This window comes from Gossypium hirsutum, chromosome A05 (genome assembly GCF_007990345.1).
Source record: "Gossypium hirsutum isolate 1008001.06 chromosome A05, Gossypium_hirsutum_v2.1, whole genome shotgun sequence".
Taxonomy (NCBI): domain Eukaryota; kingdom Viridiplantae; phylum Streptophyta; class Magnoliopsida; order Malvales; family Malvaceae; genus Gossypium; species Gossypium hirsutum.
Window position 1 is genome coordinate 21,070,236 of NC_053428.1, and position 12,657 is coordinate 21,082,892.

Here is a 12,657-nt window from a genome sequence, read left to right on the forward strand (position 1 = left end):
TTATTTTTAGTTAAAATTTAACCAACCCAAACCAAAGCAAACTACTACAAAAGAGCAGTACTCCGCTCCCTTCCTTGGAAGTGCAAGATTCACGTTGATATAAGAAAAGAAATGAAAGAAAAAGAAAAGAAAAAATCAATTTCGCATCCTAGGAACAGTAATAATTTCCGCCTTTGCCACAAAAACAAAAGAAATATTGCTTTATGTACAGGATTTGAAATCAAACAGTACCAACAAAACTAGTGATGACTTTTTTTTCATCAATCTAAGTTTAAAACTATAACGTTCGTTCTGTCATGTAGTACCTAACAAAACTAATAAGCTATCAGCGGACAAAAAGGCTTTCTGTACAATGGATTATGGAGATAAGCAGCATGGTTTTTTTCTGGGTTCTTACCCCTCTGCTGGTGATGCACGAGTACCATTTATCCATTCCCAAAGATTCATAGACTGGAACAAGGGTTTCTGTGGAAGTAAGCCATGAAGCTCAAACCCACTCAAAGTTTGTTTCTTTGGGCAAAACCAGGGCAATGAGGCAGTCAGATGCATTAGGTGGTGCAACAGAAAGCATGGAACATGCATCTTGCGAGTATGGAAGAATAAAAAGAAGCCTGGACCACATGGATTTCATTACTGGAATCTTAATAACTCCTGCACAATCTCTCTGCTTCAAGTATGAAATAAAATCCTGAAACTGGATACAGAGGAGTTTCAAGAATAAGCCAGATACATTTTCTGAGATTTAGGCATTCAAAAATGTTTAGAAGAGAGCACTTGGCAACGCATAAGATTGTTTCAAGCTCAAGCCCGGTGGTAGCAATAGAGAATAGAGACCCATTTAGAGGTTTGGAAATGAAATTTTGAGCACAAAGAGTAGAAATTGACATACTAATTAGGGATAAATTTATAAACATAAAATGACTTACGCCTTTATGGTCACTTGTGGAAGAAGGGATCAAACAACAAACTTCTCTCTGCACCACAGAAAAACACCAGTGGTTACATTTTAAAACCAGAAGACTTTCTCTGTCAAAAACAATAATAATAAAAAAGAAAAGACACTGCAAGAATATTCAACCAAGTTCTTTCCCCAATAAAAATCTGAAAATAAGGGAACATTATTGACGCACTTTATGTGGTGGGGTATTGGTGAATGTTGACTTCACATGCCGAAAATCTGTGCGCCTGGTCATGTCTAGTTTAGCAGGCCATCTGTAACATGCACCAGAGCAGAAAGTTTTAAGAAGAAATTGTTCTCTACTCCTGACAAAAATCATGATGAGATCAGAAATTAATGGGAAAGGAGAAGAAAAAAATTCATACTCTGTGGGCTCAGGACTGGCATTTGAATATTTGCAAAGATCTGAATCTAGTCTCTGAGCATAAATTGTGCAATAATGAGCTCCACTCTTACATAATGAGCCCTGCCACTGATACTTTACACACTGTTCAGAACTACCCATGTCAGTTGATTCTGCTATAGGTGGAGGAGGGGCAGGAGGAGGTGAATTAGGTGGAGGGGGAACCAGAGGTGGCAACGACTGAGGCAATGGTGGTGGAGATAGAGGCGGTGGCGGCGGAGGTGGCATTGATGATAGAGGTGGCGGAACAACAGGATGAGGAAACCTCTGCTCAAAATGCTGCACTGGAGGTCCTTGCATCTGAGCAAGTGGAGTCACAGAAGCAGATACAAAGGGAGGTGGAGGTGGAGGTGGAACAGCATTGCCATGAAATGTATTAGGCACTACACCAGGTGAAATTGGATTTTGAGGAAACTGGTGATTCAAACCTCTGGGATCCCAGGAACTGTTTGGAGGATGGTAAACAGGTCGCATAAATGGAGGTGCTTGGAGTTGTGGGGGTGGTGGTGGAGCAGTAAGGTTTTGTGTTGCTATAGGCATGATGCATGGCATGCTCCCAGGTGCAGAATGCATCTCACTTTCAGGTTTCTGATAACTCCATACTTGTGCAGAGGCACCAGAGACAGCAGCACCACCTAAAATACCATTGGTCAATACATAACACTGTTAGGAAATAATGAGGATAAGAGCCATTACTGATTATGAATATTTAGCAACTCAGCACATACGACATTACCCCCTTGTGCAGGATCTGCAATAAGGTTGTTGTCATAACCATCACCTTTTCTCACTGCACCTTCAGGAGGCCAGTTTGACTGAAATGGATGTGCACCAGGTGCTGGAGTTCCATGATTCTCCATCCTTAACTTTGGAGATACAAGTTCCATTGAGCTGCTAGACATGTTTCCAGACGTATTGTTTATTATGTCAGCATGGATAGGTGGAGCAGCACCAGACCTTCCACTGTCAACATGGGGCATAGAGACAGCAGGTGGCGCTGCATTAAATGGAGGCATATGGCCGTTTCGTTCTTTTCGATGTTGTCTAAGATGTGCCATAACAGCAGCAGCTTCTTCAGGAGTTTCATATTCCAGCAGCAATGCACATTCACAAGTAAGATCAATAACCATGTAAGGACCCTTGTAGATCACTTTCCTTGATTCATGCAAAGTTTCGTCCTTTGCCCATTGACTCGAAATGTTTCCTACATAAACATGAGAACTAGAACCAACAGAAACACCATTCACAGAACCCCTGGTTCCCAACCCTATATCCATGAACATTACTCGCCAAGGAAAACAGCCACGGATATATTCCCTAGCTCTTATCGCATCAATGATGTTTCTATACTCAACCAAAGCAAATCCTTTAACTGGAAAGAAGAAAAATTGCTCAATGGGACCAAACCGCTCTAGCTCAAACCTTATGTAACCCTCAGATGCATCAGGCCCTAAAGATCCCAACCATAGCTGCCGAGAAGCTGAGAAAATACCCAAGCTAGCAGGATCACTATCAAAATACCACACACTTAGAGAAGATGCTCCATAACGATTACTGGGTGACGCCAAAGCATTGTTTACACCTCCACTAGCAGATCTTAAGGCAGAAGTGCCGCTTGAATTTGAACCTTGACTCATGTCAACATTCTTAAAGTGATTTCTACCCTCAAAAGAATTACCCCTTAAGTCCCGTGGGGTTCTAGTAGCAGGTGAAAGCAACTGATGGCTTGATTGGTCCCTTGGAACAGAAGACCTACTACTGGTCAAATCCCCATGGTCATGCCTTTCGAAGTCCATGGACCTTGAACCTCCACTATCATGACTAGAACCAGCATTTAAGTGGAGATTGGTTTCTGGAGGAACAATGTGGGGATTCAGATATTGACCTGACAAATTTTCAACACAAGTCTCATTGCTTGATTTACCTCTTCCAGATTGGCCACTCAAGGTTTCATGTTGATTAGAACCTCTAGAAATCAAGTTTGGCTGACTAGAAAATTTAGAGGAATCAGAATCATCCTCATCACTGTCTACTAGACTGGCTTCCATATTAATACCTTCCCCAAACAATTCAAAGATTCCTTCCAAGCTAGATACAATCTCCGGCACAGATTTAGCCGGAGATGACTTGCATAATTTCTTGCACTTTAAGAGCATCCAATTTCTCAAGGATGGATTTTTACCAAAAACCTACATAAAATGATATGAGATGCAACGAGGAATGAGCAATTGACAAACATAAGAAAGTTTTAGAATACAAAGAAAAAAACACATTCATACACCAAGGTAAATTATCCTACTTTAGAATCAGAATTAAGAATTTGGAAACAAGTTAACCACTAAAGTCCATTAAATTTATTTGATAGGTGAGTAATTATAGAGCATTACCAGACCCAACAAAGAGCTCTTCAGAACAGAAGATGAATCTTCTATGGCAGTGCAACTATCTGATCCAGGTGTCTCACCAGAAAGCACACTGGTTTTGGTGCTTGTTCCAAGGGAATCCATACAGCTTTTAGGCTCTACTTTTATTTTATCTAAACCACAAGTGGGATCAAGATCATCAAGCCTGCCTGTTGCCTGTCTCAGAAAATATAGCCCTTTATCAGCTTCATCAGTTTCAGATGACCTGAAGAGCTCAAAGCAGGCAGAGAGCAATTTTTTTGGACAACAGAATAGAATCCGGAGTAGACTCAAAATTTGTAATTTGAATAACTTAGTCAATGAAGATTCATCTTCATCAGAAAATTTTTGCTTTAGCTTGGAAAACATTTCATCAGAATCCAGAATTTTACAAATATCTCTATCAACAATTTGAAACAAATCCTTCCCCTGGAAGGATGCTATAAGAAACGAGAGAACGTTCTGGAAAACAGTTGAGCAGATGCCTCTTTCAACCAATGAACTTGGTGCCTCTATAGAAGCCGTCGAACAAATATCAGCCAGACCAAAAATGCAAGCCTTAGCAGTTTGGAATGCGACATTGTCAGCATCTTCTCCCCTACTTATCACTGCCAAGCTAGAGTTATGCACATCGATGATGGCTTTCGTAGCAGATTCAAGAGCAGTTGGACAGTGTGAGGCATATCGAGGAACAAAATCGGCCACAAGACGCTGTACACTTAAACAACCTGCAAAGTAGTAGAAAATAATGTTTCCTAAAAGAATTTCAGTGCATAATTAAAATGTATATCATTGCCCAAAAGATTCTAAAGAAGTGATGCTCCATTCAAAAACAATCAAATTATAATATACTTCCAACTCTTGGAAGTCTACTAATTAACTAGAATTCAGCTCATTTAGATTACAATAAAGGACCTTCCTTTTTTTCTTTTTCTTTTTTTATTGTGATTCTGATTTCTGACCAAACATGTATAAAATCTATTAATTTTTCCCCTTCGACTCACCAAGGATAAAAATTCAATGCCAGCAATTATAAGAAAAAAGCTAAGGGAAAAGAGTAAAAAGAAGCTGACCTCTAGAAGCAGTTATTAGAGCATGGTAAGCTTGTTCAAGCTCAGGCATGCACCGAGCATCTTTGCCTTTCAGGGAAATGCAAGACTTAATCCTTTTGTAATTCTCGTAAACACTTCGAATCTCGTCCCTGTTTCTCCTCCTCAAGAGAATTTCCTCTTGAGACAACGGAGGTGGAGTGGTCGGTGGAGCCACGGAGGTCTCCGGCTGAGACACGGTATCCGGTGGCGGATCGAACAGCCTTCGCTTCTTCAGCGGTTGTTCGGAAGATGACATCGCCATGGGTGCGGAGAGAAAGATGAAGGAGGCGAAGCCGAGCGAAGCGGTGTTTTTGCGTCTCGCTACAAGGAGTCAGAGCGTTAAACTGTCAAGAGGAGGGTAGGAGTTCGACGGGTTTTTGGATATTAGGTAATGACATCCGGACCCTGTGTCATTACGGGCCAATACACTTACAATCCACGTGATAGCTTATGGATTTTCACGAGTACGGCCCAATTCATGATATATAGGTTTTTATTTGGTACGTATAATTTATTTGCTAGTCGTGATTCGTGAATTCTATGATATCATTTTATTAGTAAATGTTTTTAATTTTTTAAGCATTATCATTTTATCTTTTTAAATATGTATATAAATATTCTATAACGAGGTTTTAATTGTATTCACATTATTAAATACCTCTCGTAGAGTGATTATTATTTTATTTTAAAAAATCTAATTACATATTTAACTCTACTAATATATTAGTCTTGTTATACAAAATTAATTTATTTGTATTTTATAATTGAACTGGCACTCAATCTTAGTTATTAAGGTTGATTAATTATATATAAAATTAAAGGATACGAAGCGAAAAAAAATTTTGTACTCATTTTCTCAACCTTTTGAGTTTCGAGATAATATATAAATTTATATAGTCTATTGTTTATATTATAAAGATGTAAATACTATTCTCCATAATTTTTATTGAAATTAAGAAAATATGAATATCTTTATTATTAATTTTAGGACAAGAGATATCCGCACTGTCGTGGATCCATTGAATTAGACAATAAGCTTGGCCTTTTGGGTACATTCACTTAGGAATACAAAATACAAAGACATAAGAAACAAATGTGATATAATTCTTTGTAAAAGCAAAGAGGGGTAATTACTCCTCCTGATAAAAAAAATGTAATTAATTTCATTCACATTTCTCAATACTACAAGTCAGCAAATATATATAATATTAATTTATTTTTTATTTTGTTTTTGAAAATTTGTCGTCAAATTAACCAAGCAGCTTCTTCGAGGGTCACAAAAGAGTGCAGATTTTGTCGTTGAGACCGATATCAACGCCATTGTAAGCAATGGGAGCATACATCCACAGTTCATCAGAGCTTAAAAGCTGCAGTTAACGGAGAAAGGAACATTACTACAATATGAAAGTAATTTGACTTCAAAATCTTTTCAGGGTCTAGATTAGGAACAACCCTTTTCATGGTTTCTTTTAAGGGTTTTGTTTCATCCACCCATCTATTCCCCCCCCCCCAATTACCTTGATTTGGAGCTGCAAGAACTTCACATAGTGAACAGCCTCTTCAAGCATTGTGCTGATATCAACCTTAGTTCCGTTGGGGACAAGGTTCTGTAAAATTCTCAATCTCTCATTTATCCTTTCTCTTCTCTTCTGCAATAATCAAATCAAGCAAAAAGGGTTTAGATATTTGTCTTTCTCTCAATGGAATTTGTAATATAGGTAGCAAATATCTTTACCCTTGCATAGAGGCTTTGGGGATCAGTTGCAGACCCTCTACTGGCTCTTTTCTTTCCATTTAAGTTAACGGCTTGAGATGCTTTGGGATCTGAAGTTGCCAGTGCCACCTCATTAGTGTCCCGACAAACATTATCATCATCTGAACTTGAGGTGCTAGAACTCTGTCCATCCGAACCAATGGTACTCTCTTCACTGCCATTTAAATTGTTCTTCTTCAATTGCACATTGTTCCAAGCTTTTGCCGCCTGCATTTCCAAACCATGAATTACAACTGCTATAATGAAGATTATATATGTCTATGTGATAGCTTAGGATTCTTTATTCTCTTACATCTTTTGAAACCCGAGGTCTTTTCTTTGTGGTCTCAGATGAATAGGTACTGATTTTATCCCCTTCATCATGCAGTTCCAGCACATCAAACTGCCTCTTGAGCAGAATTTCGTCGGCAAGCACAGCACTATCAGCTGGATAGCCGCCATCTAATTTTGGTAAGCAGTCGGTGCTCGAGTCTTCGATGACGTTAACCGTGTCGTCCATTGCTATGTTGGGGAATGCTGGGGGAAACGAGTCAGTAATTTTATCACTCCCCCGCCAATGTCCATTGGAATATCCAAGGACATGGTGATATCATTTGTTACAGCCATATGACTAGAACCACCAAGGAAAGAGGTTTCATAATTTGGAAGGGGAACAAAGGTATTACTGCTAGAATTGCTACTTTGATTACTTTCCTGAGTTTTGTAGTGAAAATGAGAGTCGAGAGCATTGGAAGAACTAAATAAACTCCGACTGAGCCCAGCAATGCTCATATCGGCTTCAAGATTAGGAACAAAAGTCGACGGATTTATGAAGCTCAACCGCTCGTCATGCTCCAGCGGAAACGAAAACTGATTAAGAACCTGGTGTGCGAAATCCAGATGATCTTCATTGGAGAACATTATGTTAAACGAGTCCCAAGCTCCATCATGAAAAGCTGCAACAGACTTCATCTTATCTCCTGTAAATTGAGAAGCCTATGGGGAAAACAAGGAAGGGTTTGTTTGAGGTGAGGAAAGAACTAGGGACATATTTATACCCCAAATTCTAAAGAGAATGTTAGCAAGGATTGACTTCCATACTTAATTCCAAAATCATTATTCTGTTACTAATCCAGGAGTCCGCAGATGGGGCCAAAACCAGGCAAAGTACAGCTCATAGGAAGGCCAAGTTCATGCATTGTTGGATTAAACTAATTGAAAGTGTTCAGTGACCCTCAAACACCGTGGACCTGATAAAATTGCAGTTATAATGACTTAATGGTCCAAGAACAATCATTGAGAGGTGACTAAATGGGATTAATTAGCCATTAATTAAGTAGGTGAGAGTGAATGAAGCACGCGTATGAATTCGACTAGTCCTCCCACCAATGAAATGTCACAACGTGGGACTCTCCCTTGAATATAATAAACATCAAGAACGTTAAGCAGATTAAACAAACAAACAAAGACTGCAGCTATAGGACGGCCCTGCACATCGTGAGGAAATGAGACTTTACATTCTTTAATTAAAATAAACTTAAAAAAATCCGACACGGTAACCGCCAAACTCCTTCCCTGTCCTTAGCTTTAAGTTGCTAGCTATGATCAATCTAATATTATATATTGGTAAGAGTAAGACTGGTACAAAGTCATTCCTTTACAGCTGATTAGTTTTAACAGTTCAAGTTCAATACTTGAAGCCATTGCAAAGGAAAATTCATAAGCACAAGCTTCTGCTAATACTGCAGCAATATAAATCTACAGACAATAATAAGATAGCCATTAATCAAGCTTAAAACCCTCGTCAAAACTGACGTGTCAGACAAACAGAGGAACTTACACCGGCCGTTGCACGACCTTTCAAACATTTATGTCGGAGATACTTAAAGAAAGTGGGATTTTTAACAAATCAAAATCTGATATTGGAATTTAGAATTAGCACTTTCCACTTCATGTCTCAACAAAACTATACCAACGACCATGTAATTTGGACCATCACTCTTTTCCCATCTGTCCATTTACTAAAACGACATGTTTCAAATTATTGTTTCCCTGTAAACGACACTAAACACTAATTAATATTAATTAATTACTTGATGCAATATATAAGCAAGGTGAACCACTTCACTTGACAAATCTGAAACAGATAGTTAACTTTGGTTAAACTCTTAATTAAATTAATTTTATTCATGTATATTTTTGTAATTTACATAGATTAATACAGAATAAATATGATCTCTTAAAATAACCATGTTAATGTGAGCCGTCTGGTTGGTACAACTTGGCTTTCATCATCAATATTATGTGCGTGAGCTCAGTCCCACAGTTACCAAAATTTTAATTTGTTTTTGCTGTTTGTCTCTACAAAGTTTAATCAAAAAAATATTTAGCCCATCAAAAATTGCATTTTCATATTGATAAAAAATTATTCATTATTGACCAAAACAAAATCATAAATGTTCTTTTTTATATAAATAATAAACATTCATTATTGAATTATGTTTTTTCATTTATTACACATTTTCAATCTATAGTATAGTACATTGAATATACAACTTTTGTCAATATCCATGTATAAAAAAAACTTAACAAAAAAATGTCAACATATGTTTTATATATACAAAAAATTAACAAAAAAAGTCAATATATATGACATATATAAAAAAAAAGTCAAAATAGATACACTATGCATACTCTTTTATTGAACCAATGTGATAAGTTAATTTGACATCAATAAAAACTTTTTTTAATAAAAAATGAATATTAATTTAATTGTATTTTCATCTTTTATTACTTTTATATGAAATGTTTAAATAAAACAACAATAAAATTCAAATGTCTAAAGATTGAACTCAAATTTATGGGTAAATTTAATCATAAGCTCTTTATCATATTGTCTATAACTAAATTATTAATTAGTTTTTGTATAAATATAGTTCATATTTAGTAATTAGTTGATAGTTGATTACTGATTGCAATGGTTAGTTTGACCAATTGATTCTATTAATTGTTTATTTAAAAGTGTTTGATAAATTTTAGCTGAAATCTAATATGTGTAAAATGACAAATAAACGCATGATACATTTTATTATTAAATATTTATTTATTTATAATACTTTAGTGCTTATTGGGTGAAATTATTGAAATAAAGCACTATTACCAAGGAATTAAAACAACCATTATGAAAATTAATTAGTGAATATTTTTAAAATTTTAAATAAACAAATTTCTTAAGTTTCTTATTTGCAAATATTAACCTTGTGGAAATTGATAAATATTAATAGTGTATTAATATAATTGTAAACTATATTTTTAGTGATAATTATGTCATGTTCTTAGTATGTAAATTAGTGATAATTATGTCACACTCTAAATAAATTTGTGAAGTAGCATGTTTTAATTAATAGAAAGTTTGTATAAGGAATTATTTTACACAAGGAAATTGAAAATAATTTAAGAGTACATAAATATTCAAGGATGAATGGGCTCGATTGAAAATTTATCACGGCAATGTTGATTTTTGTAGATTCATGATGGAGTTTTTTTTTAAATATTTACTTTACACTTTGGAGATGAAAGTGAAAATAGGAGAATAGAGACTACTGATATCTTGGCACCCCTATTAGGTTTGAGAATATGGGAATAATTTTTGAGCAAACATGGTCAAATATGTCATTGTACATATCTCATTCCTAATCAGCTGTTAAAAAAAATTGTTCATTCTAACATTTTTTGTTTTGGAGGTCTTAACTCAACAACCTTTTACAAACTTCTATTCATCAAACACTACAATTAGAAGATTTGACTACCCAATTCTCCATTTGTACCCAAATCAGCTAAAAAAGTCTAAAACTCTATTTACCAAACACCCCATAATTTTAATTGTACATTTTTTTTCACCCATACTGTAACTATAACAAAATCTAATATGTATAATGTCACATATATATTACGTAGGTAGATAGTTGTTTTCCTTACTGTTGGGATATTATGCATAGTAGAAAATAGAGAGAGTCCTATTTCCATGTCGTGGTTATGGACTTTGATACCCTTAGCTATAGTCCTAAGATGTTACGCATTAAGTATTTATTAGTAGGTTAGAGACGAGTAGTCAAGTGATTCATTATAAACTTAGGTATTTATTAGTAGCTTATTTTCATAAAGATGTAACAAAATATAAATGAGATACTTTTTAGTGTTAAGCTAAAAAATATGTCTGAAGAACGTGTGTTTCAGAGGTTTATTGAGCTTACCGCTCAATCTCAAATGTTGAGGAATAACAAGCTATAAGTGTCTATATAATGAATATATACTATTGTTATGAGAGAAAAAAAGATCTCCCTCAATTAAAAAAGACGAATCAAAATGGTCTTCTTTGGAATTATTAGGTTCGTTAATTATGAAATATTCAAGAAAAAAAATTGTAGAAAGCTCTTTCATGGTGAGGTTATAAGCTTTCTAGAAAGGGCGCGTGGGGTCCACCTAAAATGTAACAAGTAAACTTGATGTCGACACTTGATATTTTCAATTTTCTTTATTTTTATATTTTGAAGAGTTAAAAATAAAAATTTGGACATAAAATTGAAACATAAATTTGGCTAAAAAAAAAACATAATCCAATTTAAAAATAAATGGTTTTTATTGCACAATTATATAAGTAGCTAGGTTCAACACCTACCATGTACAATTATATGCGTAGGTTTTTAAGTCTCATATTGTATGGGAGTTGTAATCCAATTAGTCCCAGTTAGTTGGCTTTAGTTTGGATTATATTGTTTTTTTAATCCGTTTATGTTGTAATAATTTGATTGTACTTGATGGTTACTTGCAGGGGCGAAGCTAGAAAATTTTTTTAGGGAGGCCAGATGAAATTTTAATTTTTTATAGTTTATATATCTATAATTTGTAAAGGATTAAATTGAATTTTTATAATTTTAGGGGGGCCAAAGTGTAATTTTATCATTACTAATTTAAAATTTTTAAAAATTTTTAAGGGTCTAAAATGTAATTTTACATTTTAAGGGGGGCTGAGGCCCATGCCAGCCCCCCTAGCTTCGCCCCTGGTTACTTGGATAGTCTGTTTGTAATAGTTTGATACTTGTGATTGTTCGGACCTATATTTGTAATTGTATTGTACTTGTTACAATTCAAAAAAATAGTTTTTTTTGTATAAAAAATAAATCGTTTTAATTTAAGAGTAAACTACACCCAATGTCAATAAATTATTAGTATGTTTATATTTTGGTCACTTAAATTTAAAAAATTACAAAAATGGTAACTAAACTGTTTGAAAGTTTTCATTTAAGTCACTAAACTATTCAAAAGTTTTTATTTAAGTTACTGGATTGTTAAGTTTTATTTTTAAAATCTGACTAGTAAGCTCCAAGCAACAGTTCAACAATAGATATTGTGGATCAATACCCATTGATGAGTAGAAAAATATACATTAGATCCAGTCAATCAATGTTAGAGATCGAAGAAGAAATCTGTTTGAATTTTGATTCGTAGATTCATGATATTCAATGTTGTATCATGAAAATAAACTAAATCGTAGAAGAGAAGATAAGGGAAATAAAAGCTTTCAATTAGTGCAAATAGTGCATATAGAAAAAGCCATACAACAACGATTTTGACAACCTATTGACTTAGCATTCAAATAGTTTAATGACCATTTTATAATTTTTTAAAGTTAAATAATTAAAATATAAACTTACTAATAGTTTAATAACATTGAGAATAATTTTCCCTTACTTTAGAGATAACATGTTGGTTGTCCACACTATCTGATAGTACCATTTCGTACTCCAATTTGGCAGATTTTCAGAACTTAATTAGCTTATGAAGGCTGCTAGCTAGGATCCAAAACTGGCCCATCAATTAAATGAGTTACCACGCAATAAGGAGTGCACCGCATGATTTTACAAATCATTCAAAAAACTTTAAAACAAAATAATTTCAAACACGGTTTATACTTTAAATTATTTAAAATAAATTTTATATAGTTGACATTTTAAATACAATTATGACAAAAATATATATAATCATAGTAG

General features: G+C 34.7%; 2 protein-coding genes across 3 annotated transcripts; both read right to left on the reverse strand.

Moving 5' to 3' along the window:
• Positions 1-139: 139 nt before the first annotated feature.
• On the reverse strand, positions 140-5,233 carry LOC107958183 (uncharacterized). Of its 2 annotated transcripts, none has more exons than XM_016893870.2 (7): positions 4,837-5,233; positions 3,749-4,491; positions 2,143-3,550; positions 1,324-1,996; positions 1,131-1,212; positions 927-974; positions 140-694 (listed from the first exon to the last, which is right to left on the reverse strand). In XM_016893870.2, exons 1-7 carry the CDS (start codon positions 5,114-5,116, stop codon positions 488-490), a joined length of 3,441 nt encoding a protein of 1,146 aa, XP_016749359.2. In that variant the 5' UTR covers positions 5,117-5,233; the 3' UTR covers positions 140-487. The 2 variants fall into 2 exon arrangements, with proteins under 2 accessions (XP_016749359.2, XP_016749358.2); XM_016893869.2 differs by having other exon boundaries at positions 2,098-3,550; positions 4,837-5,232.
• A 619-nt stretch (positions 5,234-5,852) lies between these two features.
• On the reverse strand, positions 5,853-7,579 carry LOC107958185 (transcription factor RSL2). The gene is made up of 5 exons (XM_041111898.1): positions 7,246-7,579; positions 6,921-7,144; positions 6,590-6,835; positions 6,372-6,503; positions 5,853-6,221 (listed from the first exon to the last, which is right to left on the reverse strand). Exons 1-5 carry the CDS (start codon positions 7,577-7,579, stop codon positions 6,129-6,131), a joined length of 1,029 nt encoding a protein of 342 aa, XP_040967832.1. The 3' UTR covers positions 5,853-6,128.
• Positions 7,580-12,657: the final 5,078 nt, after the last annotated feature.